Below are 26,543 nucleotides of genomic sequence, written 5' to 3' on the forward strand. Positions count from 1 at the left end.
AGGGAAAATAATTTGAATTAACTATACCTGAATTTGTGCTCTCAACCTTTAGATTAGAGAAACTGAGAATGACAGTGGTTGGATTCTGCACGTCCAAGCTTCAGTGAGCTGAGCTGTGACTTTAACAGACTTCTCTGCTATGCCATCCTGCTCCATGTCAGTGCTTTGCTCCTAAAAAAGCACTTTTCATACACTGTGTGAGTGAATGGATGTGGAAGAGAACAGAAAACTGCTTCCTTCTGCCTCTCCTTCCCATCATCCTAGTTACTTTTAATTAGCCTTCCATGTGCAGCCTCTCTCATCCTTCTGAACTGCTAAATCCCATTTGGCATGCAGAGAGCCTTCTCAGTCCATGCTTCTTATGCATTATTTGATGTCTTTTGCGTGAATCTGCATTTCTAGAACTATCCTGAGGTCGGAACCATGACATTAGCTCTGTGGTGTAGGAAAGCAGGACTCACATCAATGGGCCTGATGAAGAACCCCAGATCTTCAGAACTACTTGCCAGCCTCTCAGTTACAAGATGAACTTAGAAAAGCTTAAATGCAAAATTCTAATCAAGTTTACATTTTCTTTTATTTGCCTTCTGAGTTCTAAGAGTCATGTGACTTTTAGGCCTTCAGGATTTTTCTGGGCAACCAACAGAATTTCACAGGGGATCCAGACTATGTCATCTCCCATTTGTAACCCTCCTGTGCTTTCTCACTGTTTCTTTCAACTTTTTTCTTACCACAAATTCCATTAAGGTGGGAAAGACTGAATAGCTACACAACGCTTTTTGGTAGTACTAGGAGCTCTCCATCTAGAATCACCCCAAGTCAGCCACTTATTTTAAATTGAAAGGTAAGATTCTTGGGACAGTTAACATCTGTAAATCATTTCCCTACTGACCCAGATTCTGCTGTCCTCTGAACCTTGCCAAAGCATCGCCTCCTGTTACTTGACCAGCACTGTCCTTGAGAGTAGGGGCAATTCTTGACTGCATTCCTTTAACTGGAGTGGAGAGTTTGGGATAATGCCCTTGTTGTGGATCTACTTATGATCCCATTGCAATATCCACCAAGCTGTGAAGGGCTGGGATGACCAATCTCCCTAACGGCTCTCAAATATAAAAGATATAATCCACCTTCTATGGAAGATCTCACTGTACTGTCACTGTGTGAAATTTATAGTTCTAAAAAAGCTGTCATGTACCTGCCTACCTTGTCCCTCGTTTTCTGCTACCACCAACTATTCATGGTATAATCTCTTATTTCCTTCATTCAGTAACTGGGTTAGGCTATAGGAATGAGACAGACCAGGAGATCTATCTTAAAGTTGAACCAAATTTAATAGTATTCATTGAAAACTTATTTACAAGATAAATTACTTGGGCGGCTGAATATTAAACCTAGAAGGTGTTCTTTAGTGCTTGCTTAAAATTGCTACTGTATCTTTAAGAAAGTATCAGTGTCCCTCAGTTAGTGCATTTCCCTAACTAATCGTATTATCTAATTGCCCTTATTCTAATGTCTCTCCGCTTAGCACTCACAGATTGTCTCAAGGTTTAAGTCTGAAGTCTTCCTTCTGGTTAGGGCCCGAGTGGTAAAGATACAAAATCGAAGAGATCTTTCAGTTGGTGCTCCCTGAAGACGCACAGCTTCCCAAGTTCAAGTGTTTGAAGCTGACATATCTGGCTTCTGCTCCCTTGTAGGACTGCTTCAGAAGTCTTCCTTTCTCTGCAGACCTGTTCAGCTTCTGCCTTCTGTGATTTCAGTTCTGTTGCCCTTCTTCTGCTTTCTTCCTTTGGACACCTACTGCTTTCAGCCACACTGTTGTCCCATCTGACTTTAGAGCATTGGTTTCCTCTTTGGTTCTTATTCCCAACTCTCTTCTTGACCCCAGCACTCCCAACTTCAGACCAGCCCTGACAGGACCATGCCTAGCCTTTTACTCCCTACAGCCAGGCCACTCTATCCAATCACATCTTATCCTCTAGTACTGTTACGGCCCTTTGGCCTATACTTAAGAGCCGATGGGTAGAGACAGGTCAAGAAGCAGTTCTATTAGTGCCTGATCTCCCCCCACCCCATTTTTGCTTCCACTGTCCAATATGAAAGCAGTGGACTTCTACTGTCAAAATGACATAACTGTAAACCTCCTCAAGGCTGTTCTGTTTTCATAGCAGTTATATCAGCTTTGCTGTTTCTTGGCAGTATGCCACCTGTAAGCCACACATGCAGTGTATCTTTTAATGTAGGCTAGAGGCAAGAAGTCAAATTTTTTACTTCGGACCCTTAACTATTTATATACTGCATGACCTAATCTCACAGCAAACACTATTATTTACACATTTACATAACCCTCTCTACCTGTAAAAGTTTTACTTCATGGTTTTACTGATTCTCTACAACCCTTTTCTGCCAGTTCTATATAGAGGAGACAGATACTAGATATTTAGGGCTGCTTTGTACAGTGAACATATATTTGGGGCATCAATCATGGGAAAGGCAGAGCTCTAGGGAACAAGAGTGTAGAAGAATCTCCCTTGACCATTTGCTGCAAGTCACACCTACATACTGTCCCTAACCACTGGTGTTACACCATCATCAAATAAAGTCCTAGGTGCTTCGATATTACTTCCTCCCAACCTCCCAATAGAACCCTGTTTGAGTAGAAATTGCAGGGAGGGTGCATATGTGTGCTACAACATGAGAAGATGTTGGCCACACCCTGTCAGGAGCAAACAGCTGTGGGCTTCCTGTCGGTGTGTTATTCTTCAGATTTTAGTACCCTGGCCCCTCTCATGTGGCTTGCAAAGCTATGTGGTGGTTAATAGCAGCGGAGGTAACAGCCCAATAGTATGCCTTTTTGCTTGGAAGTAAGCCCCACTAAATTGAATGAGGCTTACTCCCAAGTGAGCATGCACAGGATTACAAGGTAAGTGTCTAGCACTGCAATCCTACACACATGCAGTTGGGAACAATTTAGATTGAAACCACCGTGAGTTAACCTCCTAGCAAAAAAAAGAAAAGTTTCTGGCTGCAGTTTTTTCACTGATATAATTTCCCATTTGGTGCAGGGGCACCGGCCAATATCAAGTCTGTTTTAGGTTGTTTTTGGTCTCATTCTAGCTCTTGTGTTTGAATTTTCAAAATTCAGGACCTTGTTCTCAGGGACTTCTCTTTCTGGCCTCACAAAAACTAAAGTAACCCCACCTAAAGCAACTGCTTTATTTCAGATTTGTTCTTGGTTTTTCTTTTGTTTTTGGTCAGAACTCTCCCCCTCCCCCCCCTTTTTCTTTTAAGGAGCAGATTTCCAGCCTTGCTTGTTATGGAAAAATGTTGAGGAACATAACTTACATTTTTTCTGACCTCTGTTTTCCATGCCTTTGCTCTTGCACTGCCCTCTTGCCAAAACATCCACATTCTCTGAACGCCCCAGTCTAAAATGATCTAATTCGTATTCACACTAACTATTAAAGTTTTGATCTGGAATGTGGGGTTTGGGAGCAGAGGAGCGTCTCATGGTACAGCCTTACGCCTTTTACAATCACGGGAAATACAGGTTGTGAGGAAGTACTCTTTGAGTGGTGCATACTGGAAATAATCTTTGCTTCCTCAGAAAATCTGATAATGATGGCCTTTCTCTTGTTATGGTGTCAATGTGGTTTATTCTGTGAACATCCCCCCCCCGCCCACCGCAAGGCAAACAGATCCTCAGTCATGTGAAATTCCTTGTGAATAAGTTAAATCACAGTGGTACTGGAGCTTCAGCCAGACTAAAGAGCCAAAGTGCAACTGGTGTGGGAACTTTGAATAGCATTTAAAAAAAAAAATTCCAGGCTGCTTGGCTTGTTTGAAAATCTTGCCATGTGGAACGCAGCAGAAGATAGCTCTGACCTGGCCTGCCTAAAAGCTAACACTTGTGCCTTTATTTATCTCCTGCCCTTTGCTCCTCCCATGCCTGTATCCCTATCTTCTGCCATGCTGAACCCTGTACCCTTTTCCTTTCTGCTCATCAATGTGTGGCACTTTTTTTTTGTTTTGCTTGTCAATCAACAGAACCTTCTGGCTGGCTGGCTGGCTGGCTGGCTGGCTTCCTTCCTTCCTTCCTTCCTTCCTTCCTTCCTTCCTTCCGTCCTTCTTTCCGGGTCCAATAAATGTGCAGTACCAAAGCTATGACAGTGTTTGCTGAGTGGTTTATCCCCCCCCCCCATTTTAGATGTGTTGCTGTATCAGGAATGCTTGAGTGGATGTTACTCCACTCCTCCTGCCTGCCCCCCATGGTTGTCATGAGTTTATGTATTTCTGATTTATATGTCTGAATTTGCAGACAGTAACTTGGGAGTCCCAACCTGGGGACTATTCTCGTCAACCCCCTCTAAATTCTTGAGCAAAGGAAGAGTCCCTCTCACTTTGATGATCTCAGAAAACAGTGCAGTTAAGTGTAAATCCCTTTCACCCAGAGGAGTATCGGGGAGCCCATCTTTCACCAGAGGGCAGAAAAGGGTTGGTGCAAGAGGCAAATGTTTTCAGAAAGAAAGAGAAGCAAGGCCAAGGGATTCCCTTTGAGGCCACAGATGTCCATCACTTTGCCCCCCTGCCCCCCACTAGCCCCATTGCAGATCCAGGTTTATCAGAATTTTCCCTTCTGCTGTTTTTGCTGTGCTCATGCCATCCTGTACTGCTCAAGATGGAAGCTGAGTAGGGGCTGGTCTAGTGCCTAGGACTGGAATAAATGCGAGTTAGTTCCACTCCGTGATCCTGAACTGCTGGCAGGAGCGGGAGACACAGGCGCTTTCTATTTAAAGCACAGAGGGCAGGTTATAAAAAGGAAATCTGCTCTGTGGACAGCAGCCAAGGGAGAGGGAAACAGGCTCGGCAGGAGTGGGGAGGTGTTCCTCCTTGGGCCTCCCTCCCCCACTACTCTTCTCTGTTGGTGGCATGGCAGAGAAATAACCTCCTGCAATCCTTCTGCTCCCCACCCCTCTCCAGCCCAGTATCCGGGGGCTCCCTGAATGGTTAGAGCGCCTCCTAAGCAGAACATGAATAAACAGTGTGATGCTCTTGCAGGAGGGGCAAGTGACATTCTGGGAGGGATTAACAGAAGCACCATATATCAAAAACAGCCCAGTAGTTCCTTTCCGCACAGCATTATCAGGGCTGTGGTATGCTGCGCCGCTTTTGAGTACCGGACTTCAACTGCAGATGCATGCAAAAGAACTCACCTTGCAAACGCAATTGGGCAATAGATCTAGAGTTTTCATGGAAATGTGCAAATCATTATCTGAGCTGCCTGTCCTGGCTCTTTAAAGCCAGGAGGGGCAGCTAGGATATCCATTCCCAGAGGGAACAGAGGACATCCCAGCTGACCCTCCTGGCTTAAAGGGTCATGGGCAGTTGCCCTAAACAAGTGGCATATTGCACCTCTGAAATAAAGTCTGGGATGGTATAACCCCGAAAGAAGCCTGGCAAGAGTTGGGGCTCCCTAATCCCCTGAAGTTCCCTTATCGGTCTTTGAGATTCTGTGAAAACAGTCTAAGAGGCCCTTTAAATGAAAGTGGCATTTAAGCCACTGCCGTAATATAAAAAAGCCGCCTGCATCAGGAGTGGTTCCCTGTAGTCTTTTCCGAGTACTCTGATCACTTCTGCACACTCGCAAGCTCCTTTCAGAATTAGTTCTGAATTTTACTTTCTCTCTGCACTTGCTGAATTCTGGGGAGTTGCCCTCTTTTCTATGGGGGTGGTAGGGGTATCTTGAGAGTGTACCCTAAGCATGAATATCTGCCTTGGAATATGGATTCTCCTGGTTCCTACTTCATATATATAATGAAAGATAGAAAGACTAACAACAGAGTATTCAAACATGTATTTAAGCTAAACATTTTGGCTTCCGCCCGCATCAGTAGCTGTGCTGTTAAATGGATATCAGGAGTATATATGGCTTGCTAATAATGAAGTACTTTGGGAAGTATTCCCAGCAGAAAACACCCCAGTAAAATTAGGTTAAGTTCTCCATGCAAACGCACCCTCCATGTCGCCATTGAGAGGGATGAGAGGCATGTGGGGATGTGTAAACATCACAGTCCATGTTCCTGCTGCCTTGTTTAGTGAGTCTGCCTGGACTGATGGATTCCAGGGAACAAAACATCCACCACCACCACAAATATGAGACAGGCTCTGGTCTCATTTTACAAGCAGATCTCCCCTCTCAGGTTTTTGGGAAGCCCTCTTTAAGCTTAAATCTCATTGCTTGGCCCTGTTAACTGGAGGATGCAATTTTGCTTTTGGACTGGGATTCTCTGAATAGCTGTAATTCCTTGTTGAGAGAGAGACTCGTTGAGCTTTTCCATTGTGAAAATGTGAAACACAAGCTCTCTACTCCTTGGCCTATTTTCTGTTTTGATTCTTAGTCCATGCCGCTGAGGCTTCTCTTTTTCTCCTAAGCTGCCTTTGTTCATCTGCACCATTTAGCAATGTGTAACAGACTGACCTCTGGCCTGTCAGAATATGGAGTTGGGAGCTTGTGGACTTTGTGTGCTCAGTGGCCAGCATTGTCAGTCCGAGGCCAGGCTTGTCCTATCTCAAAAGAGGCCAGCTCTGGCAATTGGAACTTGAGTCAGAGGCTGCTTGTGCTGTCTTTTGTAGGTGGGCCTGACTGGGCCCTGTTGACTTGGTGCTCCACTTTTCTCCAACTACAAGAGGGCCCCTGTGTGGGTCTCTGAAAATATGTATTTTATCCTTCCCTTCCTGCTCTGCTGATGCCATGTTTTTAAAGACTAGACAGTGAAAATATGTATGTGTATATGGCATGTACTGTTTAATAGACATGAGGGGGGATTAATCTTGGGGTGGGCATTAGACAAGCTGGTGTCTGCTAAGTGTGTGTGTGTGGGGGGGTGCATATGAGAGAGAGAGAGAGAGAGAGAGAGAGAAGTTTTATGACTACTGCAGTTTGCATGAGAACTGTCATGTCAAGAATACTTCTTGTCCTTTTTTTCGAAGAAGCAAATTTCTAGTTTACAAGGTTACAGAAATAAGTTTAGCAGGTCCATCTATTAAAGGCGTCGCAACCAAAATGTTTTGTGGATCAGGCTTTTTCAGCTAGCTTAGATGGCCACCTGTTTTCCCTGTTGTTTCTATAGTACTATTTCATCAATGAAATATCAATAAAATAAAGTGTTTTAGAAATAACAATGGCAATAATATCGTAGAGAAAACTGGACAAGCAAAGTGAGGCTCCTGGTTTCTGTCGCAGTTTGTATGAATTCATTAACTGAAAAATATGGGTACCCACTTTTCCAGTCTTTCAACAAAATAAACAATACCACAGTTTAAAAGAACCGTCTCAAATAGTTTAACATGTCTAACAGAACTTAGCAGCTTAATCCAAGTTTGCTGGAATGCTAACTTGCATCCGTTCATAAAGGTAGCCCCAACACAAAGCCTTGTGGGTTACCTTCAGATCTCCAACTTCTGTTCTCAGTTGCCATCCTTTCTCTCTTCCAGACCATCTGCAGAGCCTCTACGGTGACCATCATGGCCATAGTGCAGACTCTGCCTGTCTCCATTGAATCTGCCTCTGAAGGGGCTGCCCAGCTCCACAACAGTGCCTGCTCCTCCCCTGCTGCCATGGGCAGCGTCAGCAGCCTCATCTCAGGCCGCCCTTGTCATAAGACCACAACTGAGTTCGGCCCTTTCCGCCTGCCCGGTGGAGCTGGCTCCCAAGAGGCCCTGTGCCATGGGCATCCTGCCAAGAAGAACAGCTATGCTTATGCAAGCGACGAGGACTGGGCTGAAGCTGTATCTCCCATCAGCCCCTGCAGTGACGCAGAGGATCTGCAGGATGACAGGCCCCGGGTTGGCACCATCCGTGGACCACCACCAAAGTTGGTGCCTGTCTCGGGGAAACTTGAGAAGGTAAGAAAAAGTTGTGCTTGGGCCGAACAAGCTGGGCTGTGTGTCCATCTAGACCGGGGCATTGAACCTCTTTCAGGCCAAAGACTGAATTCCATTTTGGGAAAGCTCTCAGGGGATGCGTTCCAGCAGTGGGTGGGCCAAAGACAAAAGGGACCGGGCCAAAATCCACGTCTCCCCTTGCCCCCGTTGTTATAACTGTAAAGCGCTTCTTCCCGGTAACTAAGCCTTAGGAGACTCATTCCCAGCTTTTAGAATGGGGAAAAAATGGCACTGAAGCCAAGGAACAACCAAATGATTGGTGGCTGGAGAAAAAGGGATGGGGCCAGAGGGAGAGGTGTGGCCATCTGGGAAACCCTGGAGGGCTAGATTTGGCCCCCGGGCTTGAGGTGCTCAACCCCTGATCTAGACAATGAATATTCACTTAGTTGCTTACTAGTTTCCATTGCTCAACTCTTTCCCAAACCTACCATTGATTGAATTTAGGGCTGAGCGAAAACGGCCTCACAAAATTCTCCATGCTGTTTATAGGGGGAGAAATAGGGGGAGGGATTTCACTGGATGTTCTTGGGCCAAGGGTGGTGAAATTCTCCAACAATTTGGGTGGGGACAACTTTCTCCAGAGAAATTTTCTGCTCACTTAACATTGAATTAAGCTGCCTTGTTAGTTCATATTAGCGGATGAGGGAGGCATGGGCTAAAGGAGGAGGACAGGAAGGAGCAGGGGCCAAGAACATTGTTTCCTTCAAAAAATATTAAGATAGTATTAAACAATATTAAAACTGGATCCACAGTTGCACTGGAAATTCTCCACCTGGAAATCAGGGATCTGATTTTGCTTAATATTTTCCAGGGGAGGACAAAAATTCTCTAACGATTTAGGAGGAGCTCAAAAAAGAAACCTTTAAAAAAAATCAGAAAATTCTCTTCTGAGAAATTTCGGCTCTGTACTGAAATTGCACACTGAAAGCAGGCAGTTTGCCTTCTCAAAATAAGTACATCTCCCTCTCCTCCTACCACAAATTGTATGCTAAGGCAGTAGAAGCTGGCAGCTCCGATGTCAGAGGAATGGTGAATCCGCTCCAGGTTATAGTCAGAACTCTAAAGAAGCTATCCAAGGAGTTCTGACTGAAATCTGGAGCAGATTCACCGTCCCGCTAGCATTGGAGCCACCAGCCTCCACTGCTCCACTGTGCTAAGGTAAAACTGTGGGAGGCTCTCCCACTCAGTCTCCCCAACTAAAGGATGCTCCTGGTTGTCTTTGTCTCTGTTAGCTATGAAGGACCAGCCGTAATAGCATCACAGGGTTCTTCCTTGCCTGGGAAAGTGTTGTGACAGCGGAGAAAGAGGGAGGAGCTTAGTTCCCAACTGAACATCCAAAAGAGCCCCTCTAAGCCTGATTAAGGATAAGCAAGCCCCCATTTCCTTATCTGTGAAAAGTAGGGACTGTGTCTGCCAAAGGCAGGGCGGGCAACCTGCACCCTAATTTCATGCGGCCCTCTGCATGCAGTCTGTTCAGACCTCTGGCAAGAGCGGTCTGGCCCTTCTCTGGCAGCCCGATGGGCAGGAGAGAAGAGGGGGAGAGAGAAGTGGGTGGCAGGAAGAGAGAGAAAAGGGGTGACCCATCCACTTTGGCTCTGGCCCTGTGCACCACTGACATGCAGCCCCTGGAAGTTCACCCTCGAGGGCATGCGGCCCTCAACAGAAAAAAGGTAGCTCACCTCTAGGCCAAGGGGTGATAAGAGGAGAGGGCTTCCTGTCTGTTGGTTGTCCTTCCAGCGTCGAGCCCTGCTCTTTCAGTCCTTTGCCTTTGCATTCTTTTCCAGAATATGGAGAAGACGCTAATACGCCCGACAGCCTTCAAGCCAGTCCTGCCCAAGAACCGCAACCCCCCGCTGCAGAGCCACTTGGCACTGCGACCGGGTACCTCGGTGCTCTCTGAGAGCCAAGCCAGCATCGCCCAGCTCTTTGGTGGTGCCCCCGCAGGCAGCACTGAGAAGCACAACTCCCTGAGCTGTCGCACCAGCTCCCGTTCGGGAACGATGTCAGACTCTGGGCGCAACTCCCTCTCAAGCCTGCCCACATACAGTACCGGCTGCAGCCAGCAGATGGAGCCAGTCAGCATCTCCATGGGCCACATCAACCTCGACAGCCACGGGAGCAGCAGTTCCCGGGGTCTCACCGGCCCGTCGAACTCGGACAGCGGGCGGTCGTCGTCGAGTAAGAGCACGGGCTCCCTGAGTGGCCGCGGGCACCATTCTTCCGACAGCGGCTCCTGTGGTGGGCGCTCCCCGGTGCACAGTGGTGCTGAGGAAGCCCTCCTTGTTCATGAGCTTGAGGAGAAGCTGCGGGAGCGTGAGGCTGAGCTTCAGCATCTGAGAGAGAGCTTGGATGAGAATGAGGTGGCCATATGCCAGGTAAGCAACAAGGGGGTGTCCATGCGCTCCCCCGAATGCAGGCAGGTTTGATAGAGCAGGGCAAGCAACTGTGTTTCTCATGAGGGGAGATTTTTTTTGGTTTAGCTTTGTTTTAAGACTGCTTCTACTGTAGGGCTGCCCTCATTGGTGCTTGGGACAGGGATGTCCATCGCTGGGAAAACTGACCCTTTTTTGGGATAGCTGGATTTCCGTGGCACTCCCACCTCAGCTTCCCAAAATCCAGGAACCTTTTCAGGTTTTGTTGTTGTGCATAAATAGCAATTTGCACAAATTGCAGCCGCATTTTGCGTGATTTCCACAAATTACGGCTGAAATTTGTGCAGATTATGGCCAAGATTCATGCAGATTGTAACCAAAATTCACACAAATTAAGCATCTTGCTGCCATAATTTGCACAGCAAATTGCTATTTACCCCCCCCCATCCCCAAACTGGCCCAACTCGATGCAGATCGAGTCAGGCCAACTTACAGGAAAGCAAGCTGAAGTCCAGGGGGCTGAGCTGATGAAAGCTCTATGAGCTCCACCCCCCCCCCCCGACAGATTCCTCCAACATCCCCAGGACAGTTTCACTAGGTAGCTTTGATGCGGCAGCTGGTGTAGGGTAGAAGCTTTATATCCAATAATATCCAACAAATCTGAGCTCCTGTTGGACCGATGAAGGCTCAGTGCAGTATCTCCCCCCCCCGCCTGCACGTGTGTCTTCAGTGCAGAAATGGGTGGACTGCCTATCCCAAGTCGGTCTGTGTGTTGTCGATGTTGAGTAGTCTGACACATTGGGAGCTGTAGCCCTAGCAGCAGCATAGTTTTGTTCTCCGTGTTGAGGTTGGCCATTCCATTCTTGGAAATTTCCATGGTCTAGCTCTCGCAAGTTCCACAGCTGCTTCTCTCGCTGCTTCCCTTTCCTGCTGTCTTATATACAAACAAGTAATCATTACAGATTACATTAAGCTAACAAAAGAGCATTGTTGCATCTGTCGTCATCATACAAATGTTTCCAGTCTGTCAACTTGTGGTTTCCTCAAGAAAATAACCTATTCCTGGAACCTAGCTTACACTTTTGTTCGAGTTTAGATGCTCTAGTAATAATTTTAGTTAGCCACAAGTTACTATTATTGGAATCTTCATGCCAAGATCCAGTGTAGCAGATTCTGTATGGTTGTATCCCCGACTAATAAGTCCATTACTGCTCTTGGAACATAAGAAGAGCCCTGGGGGATCAGACCAAAGGACTCTTGGAGAGGCCCTTCTAGTCTAGCATATTGTTTTCACAGTGGCCAAGCCAGCCGCCTTTGGGAAATCCCACAAGCAAGACTTGAGCACAATAGCCTTCTCCTGTTTGTGTTGCCCAGCAGCTGGTATACAGAGGCGTACTGCCTCAGATACTGGAAGTAGTATATCACCATTGTGACTAGTAGCCATTGATAACCTCATCCTCCGTGTCTAATCCCCTTTTAAAGCTGTCCAAGTTGGTGGCCATCACCACATCCCATGGAAGCCAATTCCAGAGTTTAAGTATGTGCTGTGTGAAGAAGTCCTTCCTTTTCCTTTTCTTGAATCTGCCACTATTCAGCTTCATCAGATGACATCCAGTTCTAGTATTATGAGGGAGAAAACCTCTCCCTATCCACTTTCTCCAGACCATGCATAATTTTATACACCGCTACCGAGCCCCTTCTTGCTTTTCCCCCCTAATCTAAAAAGCCCCAAATGTTGTAACCTTTCCTTATAGGGAAGTTGCTTCATCCCCTTGATAATTTGGGTTGCCCTTTTTCTTCACCTTTCCAAGTTCTTGTTTGTTTTGCTCACTTACTCACTATTTTCCAACTGTGATCTCCCCAATCCCCAACATGTTTTCAGAAATAACCTCTTCGCCTCCCCTTTGTGCTTTGGCATCCGCTGCCCAGCCTCTCCACAGACAGCCAGTTTGCTGCCCTTCTCTTCCTCCAAACTCTGTGATGCGGAATCCTGGGAAGAAGAGCAGAAACCCGCGAGGTTTGCAGGACAGTGTCGTTGCCCTCCCAGCTGCTTTCTTGCATGAAATAGCAGTCAGGGAAAAAGGCCATACCTTTTCTCTCCCCAAAAGGCAGAAGGGACAAATCTATGGCAAACACTCGGGGGCAGCCTTCCCCAACCTGCAGCCCTCCGGATGTGTTGGACTACAACTCCCAGCATGCTGTCTGGAGGATGCTGGGAGCTGAAGTCCGAGACATCTGGAGGGCACTAGGTGGTGGGAGGCTGCTCTGGGGGAATGTTCATGCAGGCGCAGTTTGCCCAGGGACGGGATGCCCATCAGGAGCCAGCTGCACAATGGCAATCGCAGACCAGGCTTCAGCCCACCTGGTTCCCAACAGGGGCTGTTTCTCTCCCTACCCCCTTTGTTTCAGGTGTATGAGGAAAAGCAGAGGCGCTGCGAGGAGGAGATGGAAGAGCTGCGGCAGGGCTACAGTGCCAAGCTGCAGCAGTCAGCGCAGAAAGCCCAGCGCAGCCAGCAGGTGCTGCAGCTCCAGATCTTTCAGTTGCAACAGGAGAAGAAGAAGCTGCAGGAGGATTTTGCCCAGCTGCTGGCTGAGCGCGAGCTGCTGGAGAAACGCTGTGCCTCCTTCGAACGAGAGCACACGGAGCTGGGGCCCCGGTTGGAAGAGACCAAGTGGGAGGTGAGCTAGGCAGAGTGGAAGAGGGGCATGCTTCATGGCATCCCTCCCAGGGGTTTGAAAGCCACATGGAGATCCCCCCTTTCTCCTTTCCCCTTCAGAGTATTGACGAATCTGCCTTATACCTGCCCTTTGTCTGTGTACAAAATCCCTCCCCGCTGTGAATCTTCTTTTTCTGGCTCAACTAGATGGCAATCTAGAGCAGCCTTCCCCATTCTGGAGCCCTCCAGATGTTTGGGACTTCAATTTTCATCATTCCTGACCATTGGCCATGCTGGCTGGGACCGATGGGAGTTGAAGTCCAAAACATCTGGAGGACACCATGTTGGGGAATGCTGATCTAGAGGGCTGAAGTGTGTTTTTCCAATGGGGTCTTGGAAATAATCTCTGCCAGCCTTTTTTAGGCCTCTTGCAAATCTTCAGAACACACACACTTTTGGACACTGTTCTGGTATCACTTGAGGAGACGTCAGGGAGAAGTTCTTGGGTTCTTGGATGCCCCTTTCAACCTCGTCCACCTCTGTCTGGGTCCCTGATTGTGCTTATGAGTTGTGATGTCACTGGCTCTAGTTCAGCTGTCCCTCTTTGCTCTTGAGCTGGAGTACAGAAGCAGGCAACCTGATGTAGAATCTGGGTCTGACCTGAGCTGAATTAGAGATGGATGTTTCTGGTATCTTCCCAGCCCACTGATGCATCCGTTTCTTTCCCTCCAGGTGTGCCAGAAGTCAGGTGAGATCTCGCTACTAAAACAGCAGCTGAAGGAGTCCCAGTCAGAGGTGGCTCAGCGGGGCAATGAGCTGGTGCTACTAAGGGCCCAGTTGAGGGAAGCACGGGCCGAGATGCAGGCTAGCGAAGAGCAGGCACTGGGCTTGCAGGAAGTGGCCCGCACCAAGGCATTGGAGCTAGAAGTGTGTGCCAATGAGCTGGCCAGGCGCAAGAGCGAGGCAGAGCTGCTGCGCGAGAAGGTGGGGCGGCTGGAACGTGAATTGGATGGACTGCGCAGTGCAAGTGGGGAAGTCTGCCCGCTGCTGGCCGAGTGCGATGAGGCAAAAGCCCAACGGCAGGCTGCAGATACCCTGCAAGGCTTGCGGGCCCAGGCTGAACGGCTGCGCACGGAACTGCTGTGCGAGCGGCGCCACGGCGAGGAGCAACGGGAGGCTTTCCACACCGAGCGCATCACTTGGCAGGGCGAAAAGGACAGGGTCATCCGCTACCAGAAGCAGCTGCAGCATAACTATATCCAGATGTACCGGCACAATCGTGACTTGGAATGTCAACTGCGCCACCTCAGCCTCGAGCTTGAGGCCCGAGACATGGACGAGTATGAGATACATGGGGGCGAAGGCATCTGCTTTGAGGAGATTGCCGCTACTGAGATCTGAGCATGCTCGGTGAAAGCCTTAGTGAACGGGCCACACTGCCACAAAGAGATGCTGGCCGCTGAGATTGGAGCATGCTCACTGGGGACTCCATGTGACTTCAGGAGATGAAAGAGGAGAGAGCCTGGGTCCAGGGGTGGAGGCAGCTGCCTACTGTAAAGCACAGCCCTGAATCCTGGGGGGAGCCCTTGTTCTGTCACTTAACCTGGCCAGGGGTCCCATATGAGGACCCCTCCCCCACCAGCTCAACAGATTTCACTGCCATTGAGATTAGATTGGGGCCTGAAGCTGGGAATCTCGTGCTTTCTCCCCAGGGGTGTAGGAACTCGCTAAGGATTTCCGCCTGTGCTTTTCAGACCTGCCTTGGAGGAAGGAGAGGCTGCACTCTCTAAACCCTTCCTTTATTTCCACTTTTGCTTTGCCTGCTTTGGGAAGCAGCTCTTGAATGCTGTTCCCCTCCAGGTCCCAGTGCTACTCAGCCTTGTGCAAGAGGCCAGCAGTTGTGAAAAATGGGTGTTTGCCTTCTGCTCTGTGGGCTGAGGATGCGCCATGAGCAGGCTGGCTAAGGGGAGTTTCTGTTCATGCTCTCCTCCTCCATTACCTTTTGAAGCGACCCAATTGGCCCTCAGGCACCATTAGCTGGAAATTAGGCTGAGGTCGCTGTGTTAACAGTCTATTAGCTGCTGATCCACTTAGTTGAACTAGCTTTGCCTATTTTTAGGCTGGCTGGAGAAGCTTTTGTTTTTTTAAACAGGATGCTCTTCTCTGGCGTTTTGGCCCAGTCCTGTGCTGTGTGTACTCTGCATTAAGCACATCTTTTTTAAAGGCACACACACACACAATCAGAATTCAGTGCCAAGAAAAGCTGAATCCTGTAACCCTTAAAAGTTGGGCAAATGAAACAAACGTTGCATATATGTGCCCACTTTGCATAATTAGTACGGCTTTCAAGAATCCTGAAGGGCACAGAGCTTTGTAGGGTACTAAAGCATCACCCCTTGACTGATGGAAGATTTCTTTGGCCCTCTCTTAACTTTGTCCGAGCTTATTTTTTAGCCAGAAGGGGAAGAAACTATCATAAACAGACCAAGACTAAATCTCAGGATGCTGAATTGTGGTCCCAAATTTTATGCTTTTTCTGTGCTTGTGTGGAATTGTAGAATACAGGCAGTCCTGGCCCAGCCTCACCCAAAGCATTGTGAGAAGACATTGCTAAGTCTTCTAAGGAAAGCTTGATGTGCCCCTGTGCTGTCGAAGCAGGGACCTAACATCCCCCACTGTCCTGCCAAGAAGCCTACAGGAGCAATCCTAGACACACTTACCTTGGAGTAAGGCCCATTCCGCTCAATGGGGTGTGCTTCTGAGTAGACATGCATAGGATTGCTCTGTAAACAGTCAAACATATGCAGGCATCTGGGTTGGCTGTGGGGTACATTTTGATGTGCTCTTACCTTAAGGGGACCTGCACGACTTCCTGAAGAGCTTCCATCAGTGGCAGCTCGTTGATAATGCCTCTGCACCCTTGGGGCATCTGGATTTCTGCCCCACTCCCATTTCTGCGATACCAAAATTACTGTTTTTATAGGACCTCCCCAGACATTTGAGCTCCACCTGTATGTCCAGGTTGTCCCCAAATGATGTTTCCTGGAGGCTGGGGATGCCTCTGCCCTTCCGAGATTGCCAGAGCCTGCCCGTCCTGTTGAGGTTGCTGAGTCATCTGCTGGGGCTCTTGCCAGGCAGCCCCACCTCTGCCCCCTCCCGTGGGGACTCCCTGCTGCAAGGGGATCTGGGATGTCCTCCCCTTCCCCTTTCTCGCCTTTGCTGCTTTTGGTTGGGAACCCACCAATTTGAGAGTGCCTTTCCCTTGGCCTTGCTGCCTGGGCCTGTATTTCCTACCACCCACCCTCCTCTAGCATGTGGTCTTCCGCCCAGCCGTATCTGTATCCTGCAGGCCACATAGCTGCCTGCGAAGCCCGATGCTGCTAAGTTTCCCTCTACCTGTAGGACCCTCATCACGATCATCCCTGTTGCTTTCCTTCAGGCCCGGCTGGCAGAACACCCTGCTGGCTGGGGGCACTGGCTTCCATTTCCCACAGATGATGTGGGTAGGCTGATGCACAGTGGCCCTTTATGGTTCCCAGAAGCTGTGTTCTCCAGGTGCCCCTGTTCCCTTCCATCCCATTGCTCTGCACCAAATCTGATTGAGTCTGAATCCTGGCTCTTTTGAATATCAGGTCTCTGTTTTCAATCCAGCCAGCCCCTTGGCGGGCACTGTGCCCAACTCGCCAACTTCCTTTGTGATTGGCTCAAGGGCAATTGAACACCGAATTGCACACCAGAGTCGCTCTGTCCAGTGCCCTTTCCACAGTTCCACCTCCTTAAAAGCTGCCTGTTAATCTGTGCTTGAGCCAGCCTTCTTGGCTGGTTTGAGATGTGGGGAATGTCCAATAGGTGCCTGGTCCAGCCCTACTGCGCACTCCCTGCCTGCTTGCCTTCCACTTCAAGTGGCCAGTGAAGTTTTCTCCAGGTGGGCTCCGCTTCAGAGGGAGGCATTTCTGTTTCTGAAGGGTGGTACAAACTTGTGCCCTCCTCGAGGTCCTGCTGTGTGGGTCTCTCCCTGTTCAGTAGAGGGCTGTGGTGCCCACTAGCTTCCTGAAGGTGATTAGAGGTGAGATATTTTAAATAAGAGCTTTCTAGCTGCTGTCCCTCCCTTTACCCTGCAATGGGTGCCTAGGAGAGAAAAGGCCAGCAAAAAAGGTCTGTCTTCTGGGGTGCGGAAAAGCCATTTCCAGATGGAGAGGAGTCAGATGAAGCAGCCAGGTATCTCGAAGGCGAAAGCTCTCTCTGCTGGAGAGAGTTGGCCCTTCTCTTCAGGCTCACAAAATAGGAGGGAATGCATATTCCTGTGGTTACCAAGAGGCTGAAGGGCCTGGATCAGGTTTGTTTGAACAATGGGGCTCAGAACAGAAATGAGTTTTTGATCCAACCAATGTAAGAACAGATTTCTCAGTGCACGTGGCTTGGACGTCCTTGCTTTCTTACTCCCCCCGCCCCCAGTTCCACTGTGTATAGCTAGAACGTGATGTGCCCACCACGCCAAGTTGGCTAAAAGTCATTAGACCATTCTCTCTGGCTGTGTAAACTCTGAACAGGGAAACTTCTCCTGGAGTGCAGCCAGGGTGCAGCCAAAGTCCAGCATAGCTCAGCACCCTGCTTAGGACACTCTGGGAATAGCTTCCCCATTGCTAGATTAGAGGCCATCAGCTCTCTGCCAGTCTGGTCCAACCTTAGCTTCAGTAACCCCTGTTCTTCTGCATGCAAAAAAGGATCAGACTCAAGGTGTTGGGGAGGGTGTGTTCCAGCTCTGGAGCTTTGCACTGTCTGCAGGGGGAGTTTACAGCTTCCATGCTTAGGAGATTCTGTGCATTCCAAAGGAAGAGTCTCCCCACACTTCCACCTCTAGTTGTTCTTGCCCTACTGCCTGTACCTATGGGAGAGGGTAGGTGGGAAACCCATCACTAGACCAAAGGAAAAGCTTGGTGCATGTCATTTCTGTGACTGTTGCTAACCTGTCCCTCTTCTCTATTCCCCCCCTTTAGCCCATGTGTTTTTCTTTTTGTTTTTTCTTTCTTTATTTCTGAAATTGTATATTTTCCAAGCTGTGTAAATTTCTTGTACAAACCAAAAGAAAAGTGTGAATTAAAAAAAAGGAGACGTGTCTCTGTTTTTAGGAGAAGCCACATGGTGGTTTGATGGGTGGGTGGAAGGTCAAGTACGGAAGGGCGAGGATGGTTGTGGGATGGAGGTGGAATTGTTTCGATGGTGGATGAGGAGAGGCAGAGACGGGGGCTCAGTCCCCATTCCGGAATGTGGGGTGCTTTGCACTTGCACACTCCTGCTCTTGTTGCCATATAAAAACCAGGTCCAAAAGCACCATCTATTGCCACTGCCACCTTGGCAGCATCTTGTAAAATGCCTGGCAATGGCTCCAGGGGGAAGGTTTTCACCTGTCCTTTGGGAAGTGGATAATCTCCAGTCTGAAATAGCAGCTTCAGCTCGGGGGCAAAAAGAGGACAGGACTATCCCTTTTCTTTAGCCAACCTTGATAGCTGATGTATGCTTGGAAGTGGCCAGTGGAATACTGGTGACTCCAGGCTGCAGATCCTCCCCATCGAGTTCAGAGATGGCCACAGAGAGCAGGACCTTCCTTTTTCTCAAGCTGTGTCCCCCACCAGCTTGGATCACCATCGTCATTGCAAAGCACCTCTGAGGCTGGATGAAACGGCAACCATCTGCTTGCTTTACAGTATGTCACCTCCTAGGACTGCTGCCCATTTGTTACATGCGCACTGTGGATGTATCATTAGAGGGTCAATGGAAGAAAGTGGTGTGAGAACATTAAGGACAGTTTCCTGCATTTATGACTTCGTGGGACTTTGGATTCTTATCTCAGAGGAAGTTCTGTGACTCACTGCAGCCATATCTTTAAATGTGAGTTTAAAACCATGCCACTGTGGAGTGCTGAACCTGAGTTAGCCAGATGTCAAAAAAGTGGCCAAGCTGGTTTAAAGCTGACCCAGGTGCCAACTCTACATACATAAATGTCTCTTCATAGTTCTTCCTTTGGATTCCTGTTAACTGGAGCTGGGCTTGTCATCCAAAAATGTCCACTCCAGTCATTCAAAGTCTTACCTGTCAAAAACAACATTTCCTCCCTTCTGTAATGCTTACTCGCCCCAGCAGGAAGTTAGTTGCAAAGCAACTGGCCTTGGTAGCAGCTGGCCTCTTACAGCTAGCTGATCACTAGCATCCGTTGCTGGATTCTGAACACAGAGCACCTGATGCAAGGGACATTTGCCTGCACTTCCCTCGTGCTGCTCTAGCCTGGCCTCCCTAGAAGTCGGAAGCTCTGACTTGCTCCATTAAGCCCCCAGGTTGCAATGTGTTTGTTATTTTACTAACCTAGCCAGCAGGTCGCTTCACTGGTATCGTCAAATAGGCCACTGGAGCTCTTTTGAGTTTCTGAACCGGCCATGTTCTTCAGGGCAAGTTGCTTTGTCTGCAGCATTTACTTTGTTTTCTTCGGCACCTTTACCACAATCTCCATGGGCTCCTTGGCTTTGTTGCGATAGGCCTGGCGGATTATGTCCACGGCTCGCTGGTGTGTTACATTCTGCAGGCTCTCTCCCTCCACTGCAACTAGCTCATAGCCAGCCTGGCAAAGGACCAAGGAAAAGAGGAGTTAGGAAGCTGGGCCCGGGTATCCCAAGTATATGATTTTACAGCAAGCAACTTTACACTGATGTAGCATGGGACGACAACAACAAAGTAAATAAATGGGTAGAGTATTAGAGAGAGCACAGCTAAATGTTAGCAGCTGTACCCTTTTCAGATCTCTAGGTCAGCCTTCCCCAACTTGGAGCCCTCTAGATGTTTTGAACGACAGCTCTTAGCATTCCTGGCCATTGGCCACGTTGGCTAGGGCTGATAGGAGTTGAAGTCCAAATAATCTGGAGGGCACCAGGTTGGGGAAGGCTGCTCTAGGTGTTGGTGTTGGGTGTTTATTGGAGATGTACTCAGAGATTCAGTGGTTCTGTTACTGACAAAGACCACACAGTGTCTGATAGTATTTCCTAATGGCGTGAGCTTTAGAGATGAAGCAATTGTGGAGTTGATTGTCTTGGGGATGGGGTGGTGGTGATTTGCTTATTAATTAGAGAGAAGAATTGGCATTCTTTTAGGTCCCGCAACCTGTGACTGAGGTGGAGCTACCAGCAGCTGCTGCACCTAAACAGCAAATGTATGAATACCAAAGAATGGCAAAGGGCAACAAAGGCAGGATGTAATTTTAGGAAGAATGTTGCCCTACTTTCAACTGGGGGAAATACACATTTACACATGTGTTCCTCTAAATTGTGATCAGTAGTTTGCAAACTGTGCTGAAAACCCCTGGCGTTTGTCAGAGGCTTGTTAGATTCCTCAATGAAAAGTTAATTAATGGAGGACCAGCTTCCCTGAAAAAAGGACTGTCTGCGGCTACCAATTTCCCCCTGCAATGTGCAGCCCAAGAGAAAGAGAGATGCATTCTAGGGAACGCTGTCAATCCAAAGGGGTCATGATGAAGGCTGCACATGAATTGCATGAGCACCCCAGGCAATGCCCCAGAACCCTTTGGAGCACGCTGGCTTTTTAATGGCAGGTGTTCCTCAACCTTTGCTAGATCCAAGCTTTGCCAGTTAGACCTTCCTTGGAGCAGAGGAAAAGTAGCAGGGCAACAACCATGGCAGCGTGACTGCCATACAGGGACAGCAAAGTTTCTGAGCTCTTGTAGTGGTACTCTTATCTACACTGAAGAGGCCCACCTTTCATAGGCATAACTTGTGTAAGCAGTTCCATCTTTCCTGGACCCCTTCGTACTCTGTATTTCCCAGTGCTGGTTCCAGGGGTTGCAGGACATTTGGGCAAAAGATGCCCTTCATGCGCCCTTTCCCCTGAATGAGGCTTCCTCTTCCTTGCTGCTGTCCATTTGCTTGCCCCTCCCTTTGGGCCCAAATGAATCACCTCCCAGAGAGAGAGGACTATGTGTGTGGACCTTCTTCTCTTTGCCCCTCAGACTGCTCACTAGCTTGGAGAAAGTAGGAGAACGGGAAGCTGCAGCAGCAGTAGGGCCAGGAGGCTCCAGGGCCAAGGGCTCCAGAGGCCTTGGCAGATGCCCAACCATGACCACCCCAACACTGACCTGATATTTTACATTAAAGTGGAAGCATAAAATCCAGAATTTCTGGATCTCCATAGCCTTGTAGGCCCCTTCCAACCCTACTATTCTATGATTCTATGATCTTTGTGTACAGTATAAAGCAAGAACCAAGATGGAGAAAGGGGGAGAGTGTTCCTCCCGACCCATTCCTCCCCTCAGTTGATGTCTGCTTGGCAGACAGGAGCTCTTCCCACAGACTACAGCTCTCATCAGCCCTGGTCAGCATGGCCGATGGCCAGGGGTTATGGGAGTTGTAGTCCGAAACATCTGGCGGGCACTGGGTTGCCCACCCCTGTGGTAGGCCTTCAGCCCCATCTGCTAATATTGGTGGAGAAGTTTCACCTGTCTTTTTAGTCGTTTCCTTCTGGTGCCACAACCAGGGACAATTAGGCTTTTATCAGAGCCACCTGCCAAGCTGGGCCCACAGCCTCTGAAGCGAAGAGGCCACCAAAGGGGAAATCTAATTACAGCTGCTCCCGGGGACAGATGAAAAGTTGCCTGGTGGGCGGGCAGGCTGGCCAAGGCCCACAATGGCTCTTTGTGAGTGCCCAGCCTCATTACAGAGGCCCTGTGAAATGCCGCACAGCGCCCTGAACCGCGGGGGACCCTGAATGGCACAATGCGGGGTGTGTGTGTGCATGCGCATGTGTGTGTGTATGCATGTCGCTGGGCCCCTGGTCTCGTTATAGGACAAAGCGCAATGAGACTGGTTTTGTCAGTGGGATGGGGATCATTTTAAAAGGGTAGAATGACACAAGGAAGGTTGGGCTAGGGTGTCAAATGGGAGATGCAACCCCTATGCTGCGGCAGGAATGATGCAACATTGGTTGTCCCATGCAGAAGAGGGAGGAAGCATTCCTGAGTTGGCCGCCATTGCGCTCTTTTGGAGTCAGGGAATTAGCTCACTTCATGTGAGTAGGTGACTCCTTAGAAACTTTTGATCCCTCTTGTAAACATGATCAGTGTGGTTAACTTGGATTTTGCCCCCCTCCCCACCCCACTCTGATCTAGTGACCCATTCTTGTGGGTGATTATGGAATTTGCGTGATAGCTATTTCAGGGTGTGCAGTCTGCAATGAAATGGTTCTGTTTTGAGGAGGTATCATGAAACTTGCCTGCCAGGTAAGGGAAAAGATGCTTTTTCAAAAATAAAAGCATGGTTACAGCTGAGGCAGAAACAAATAGATCTAGGTTGTGCTAGTGAAGTTCTCTCCTCTTAGCAGAAGGCGAAGCCATGATACATTGACAGTGCAATCCTGTACGTATCTACTCAGAAGTAAACCCCATAGAGTTCAATTAAACATACTCTCAGGTATGAGTGTGTATAGGATTTTAGCCTTACAGAATTCATATCATGCATTTCTGAGGATGGATTTGGTCAGCTGAAATCTTTCTTTTAAAAAACCCTCTACAATAAAACCACTTTTTGTTCTCTAAGGAAAACCCATTAGTCCCATTTCTGTGTTGTGCTTTTTGGATTTTTTAAAATTTTTTGATAGCTTACAAATTGCAATAGATTCTGCACAGTTAGTTTTAGTTGCACAGTGAAATGGTGTTTGCACTGAAGGCAGTTTATTAATTTATGGTGACAGGAACAGAGAGGTGAATTTAGTGGCTCTTTGATGAAATTTCATATATAGGCCACAGTCCTATGAGTACATTGGGAAGAAGGTCCCATGAACTCAGTAGGACTTATTTCAGAGTAAGCATGCGTAGGATTAAGCTGCATGAATCGTGGTGCGCAGGGCCAGATTGCTTCAATGGGAGGAGGAGAGGGAAGAGCCAAGCAAGAGTGTGGGGATTAGGCGAGCAGACGGATTGTTCTCCACTCTAATTCAGGCTCCCCTGTGTGACCTTGGACCAGTTGTGTCTCTGCCAGTGTATGGAGTAGGAGGGAGGATGCTCTGGTTGGGCAAGGGGGTGGTGGGAGCTGGCTGTGCAAATCCCAGCTCTCAGTGGAGTTTCTGAAGCAACTGCTTTATACTTTTAGCTGGCACAATTCCTTTTGGAAGGGGATAGAGTAAATGATGCAATATTGTTTGTTTGCCATTTGGCAGAAGCTCTGTATGCTGCAAGCAAGCAAGCAAGCAAGCAGAGAGACAAAGAATGTATAATTATTATACAAACATCTGGACCATCAATTCTTGATGAGTGCTTTGCCCTGCTGTTTGAATAGGATGGGTGATGCAGAGGAGAGAAGCAAGGAAGGCAGGTGCCTTGGCCCCTATGGCAGCAGGATGGGGCTGATTAGTTCCCATGAAGGTCACCCTTTCTTTCCCTCCCTGCTTCTCCAGCTACCTCCAGTTCTCCGCTTGTGGATGCTGCTCCCCCAGGAAAGATCTTCTCGATCTTCACCATTGGCTGCAATTTGGATTCAATTCCACCTGAGATGCTGATCCCTGGAACACAAAGTGGTGCTGTCAGCTAGGCACGTATGGATTTCATTAAATCCATTCCATCTGTGTTTTGGCAGAATGTCAGGCGTTGTTTGTTCCATCGTCCGCTCATTGATGGAATCAGATTTTTTTTTTTAAGGATGTGTGAAAATTTCATTCTGGTTTGCAAATGCGCATTTGTGCAAATCCCCCCCCCCAGTAAAAAACCACTCTGTATGTCCATGAAATTCACACGACTCAGAAAAGCTGGTGTGTGTGTGTGTGTTTCCACCAGTGATTTACTCTGAGCTGGCTGTGTGTTGAGGTCATTAGGGATACATGACATCGTGGCCATCCAGCAGCCACCCCGAACCTTATCAGGGAAAAACCAGATTTCCTGAGACTGCTTAAAGTCTGATTCTTTTCCTTAAGTCGGCTTCTCCCTGGTATAGTTGTTGTATGTCCCCCCGCCCCATATTTACCTCGGGTATGCTAGCCCTGTCCCGGGGTGCGGCTTTCACCATGACCCGGTCAAGGGGGGTTTCCTGTCCATGTGTTTGCCATCCTGCACAAACCAATTAGTGTCTCCTCAGAAGTAACTGTCATTGTGCTCAATGAGGCTTGTCCCCTGAATGCACACACCACAGGTCTCCCTCAACTGAAATAACACATTTTAAAGCAGTAATTCCCTACAGAGTGTAAAGCGCTTTCCCCAAGCTGTGATTCTCTGTTGTTTAGTTTATTGCCACTGGAAGTAACTAATTCGTTCTTGAGCAGCATCAGGTTAGAAAGGGGGCTGGTTTCCCCTTCCTTTGTTTCCCCTCCTTTCCCAGCACAAACGAGTGTCTACTCAGAAGTAACTCCCATTGTGGTCAATAAGGCTTGTTCCCGAAATGTGCGTTCCCGAAGTTACTGAGATCCCCATGAATCAAAATAACGCATTTAGGGAGCCTTAATGTCCAAGCTTCAAAGCTTCGATTGATTGCAGCAGGGCAGTGAGAACACTGTGTTCCTATAATAATTGTGGCTGTAAGGAAGTAGGGAGGAGAGAGAGAAAGAGAGTGATTTCTGTGGATACAGGGGAGGAAACCTCCCAGGATTTTATCAAAGCAGAAGGTGTGTGTGGGGGGAGAGCCTCTCTTTTTGGTTGAGCAGCCGCTGCCTGTCAGATGACATTCACTCCACCCCTGCCGCCCGGAACTATGTTCTGTGAAGTGACTTTTACTGGTGGGATACACTCGCTTGTGGAGCTCTGTGCAGACCAAAGCTGGCTCCTTGAAAAATCCAGGTAAGTGTCAGGGTGGAAACTGAGCCGATAGAACCCCAGAGCAGTTCTGATTCTGAGGAGGATCAGCAATCCATGGGAGAGGAGCCAGCTCATCCCTCACAGGCACAGCAGCTGGCAGAGATTCCTCCTGCCGGCATTCCTGAGATAGATAGTGACACTGGCAGTGAGAGAGCACTGGAGGGGGGCTTGCTAGATGCGCGATGCAGACGCAGGGAGCGACAAGCAATGGAGGGCGTGGAAAGGAGGCGTAGCGCCTGTTTGGCGCGCAAGCAATGGCTGCCTCCCGTGGACCCAAGGGAAAGAGGGAGGATCTCTGCCTAGCCCATACGTTCAGGGTCCTCAAGTGATTCTCCTTCAAACGGGGATCAACTGCCTACTCAGAGCATAGGCTACTCTGCTGTTCATTGCTTAGTTGGTGGTGATTAGCAACTGAAAGAGTCATTAAGTTGTAAAAGGATTAAAGCCTTGAAAAGAATCCTTTTGTGATTTGAGTTGGCTATTGGAGTGTACTGAAAGATGCCGCTAGGGCACTCCTGACAGTAAGCCACAACTGACTTCTCCTTCCATCTCCTTCTGTTGTCATGGAAACCCCCCCCCCCCAGTCTCCTGCAGAATCTGCAGGTCAGATTCCTAGAAATCTGAATTCATTTGAAACTGTTGCAGATTTCTCCGACATCCTTACCGTGAGCACTTGGGGACCAGTGGAGAAAGTGGCTGAGCCAATGTAGTAATTGCCATACCCTTCAGAGAGCTGTCCAGGCCCAAATGCCTGGCTCTGAGAAGTCCTTCCTTCCTCAGAGCCAGGCATTGTGGGAGAGGTGACCCTGGAGATCACCCACGGTACAGGTTGGGAGGGAGGGAGCCACAGTGGCAATAGGGGTTGGGCACGGTGGCAGCAATGGCGTGTGGCAATGGCATGTTTGTGCTCTCCCACTTTAGGCGTGGGACAGCTCGCACTGGCACTCTCATAGGGAAATGTGAAATACATTCTGCGTCACCACGTGTGGCCATAAAACCTTCAGGGTGGTAAACATGATGATGATACTGCCAAATTAATGTTCTTTTTAATGTCATAATGCAGCCTTCCCCACCCTGACGCCTTCCAGATGTGTTGACTACAACTCTCAGCATGCCCCACTGGGTGTGTTGACTGGGGATGATGGGGGTTGTAGTCCAACACATCTGAGGGCCCCAGGTTTGAGATGGCTGCTGTAACAGTTACCACTGTCACTGAAGGGGTTGAAGGAGGACTATCTGAAGTGTGAGCACAACACTACACCCATTTTCAGCATTCCATGAACCGCCCTCTCAGATCTCATCTATTCACTCTGCTAGCCAGGACTTGTCGCTTCCTCACAGTTTGAGAGGTGCAACTCAGGACTGTTTACTTGGAAAGTTGTAGGAGATTGTCATGCTCCAGGGCTGACCCAAGATGCTTTGCTGCCAGAGATGGTGCCCTCCTCAGGCATTCCAGATGAGGCTGGACAGCCACCTGTCAGGGATGCTTTGACATGGATACCTGCATTGAGCAAGGGGGTTGGACTCGATGGTTTTATAGGCCCCTTCCAACTCTACTATGCTATGATTCTATGATAAGTCTGGTCAAGATGCTTGGGCACCTGAGGCAGCAAACCAAACCACTGACTCTCCTCCACCCTGGTGGTGAAGAAATGGAAATGATAAGAAATGAAGCAGCTAACGATTTGCTGTCCTTTGAGGGTGCCCCAAATCAGCTCCCTGACGCAGCTGCCTCAC

At 48.6% G+C, this 26,543-nt stretch overlaps 2 protein-coding genes across 6 annotated transcripts in view; one reads left to right on the forward strand and one right to left on the reverse strand.

Moving 5' to 3' along the window:
- LZTS2 (leucine zipper tumor suppressor 2) overlaps positions 1-20,022 on the forward strand; it is a 75,997-nt gene extending 55,975 nt beyond the window's left edge. For all 5 annotated transcript variants that reach the window (XM_084846484.1, XM_084846487.1, XM_084846486.1 and 2 more), the window contains 4 exons: positions 7,492-7,902; positions 9,726-10,316; positions 12,723-12,992; positions 13,703-20,022. In XM_084846484.1, coding sequence (XP_084702610.1) covers positions 7,522-7,902; positions 9,726-10,316; positions 12,723-12,992; positions 13,703-14,371 — 1,911 coding nt within the window. In that variant the 5' untranslated portion in view covers positions 7,492-7,521 and the 3' untranslated portion in view covers positions 14,372-20,022. The remainder of the gene's footprint in view (positions 1-7,491; positions 7,903-9,725; positions 10,317-12,722; positions 12,993-13,702) is intronic.
- PDZD7 (PDZ domain containing 7) overlaps positions 18,006-26,543 on the reverse strand; it is a 50,839-nt gene continuing 42,301 nt past the window's right edge. Inside the window, exons 14-15 of the mRNA XM_084846482.1 lie at positions 23,424-23,524; positions 18,006-19,583 (exon numbers count right to left, since the gene is read on the reverse strand). Coding sequence (XP_084702608.1) covers positions 19,437-19,583; positions 23,424-23,524 — 248 coding nt within the window. The 3' untranslated portion in view covers positions 18,006-19,436. The remainder of the gene's footprint in view (positions 19,584-23,423; positions 23,525-26,543) is intronic.

The sequence above is a fragment of the Heloderma suspectum genome, chromosome 3, assembly GCF_057233095.1.
Source record: "Heloderma suspectum isolate Gila_16-S chromosome 3, 16-S_ref, whole genome shotgun sequence".
NCBI lineage: Eukaryota > Metazoa > Chordata > Lepidosauria > Squamata > Helodermatidae > Heloderma > Heloderma suspectum.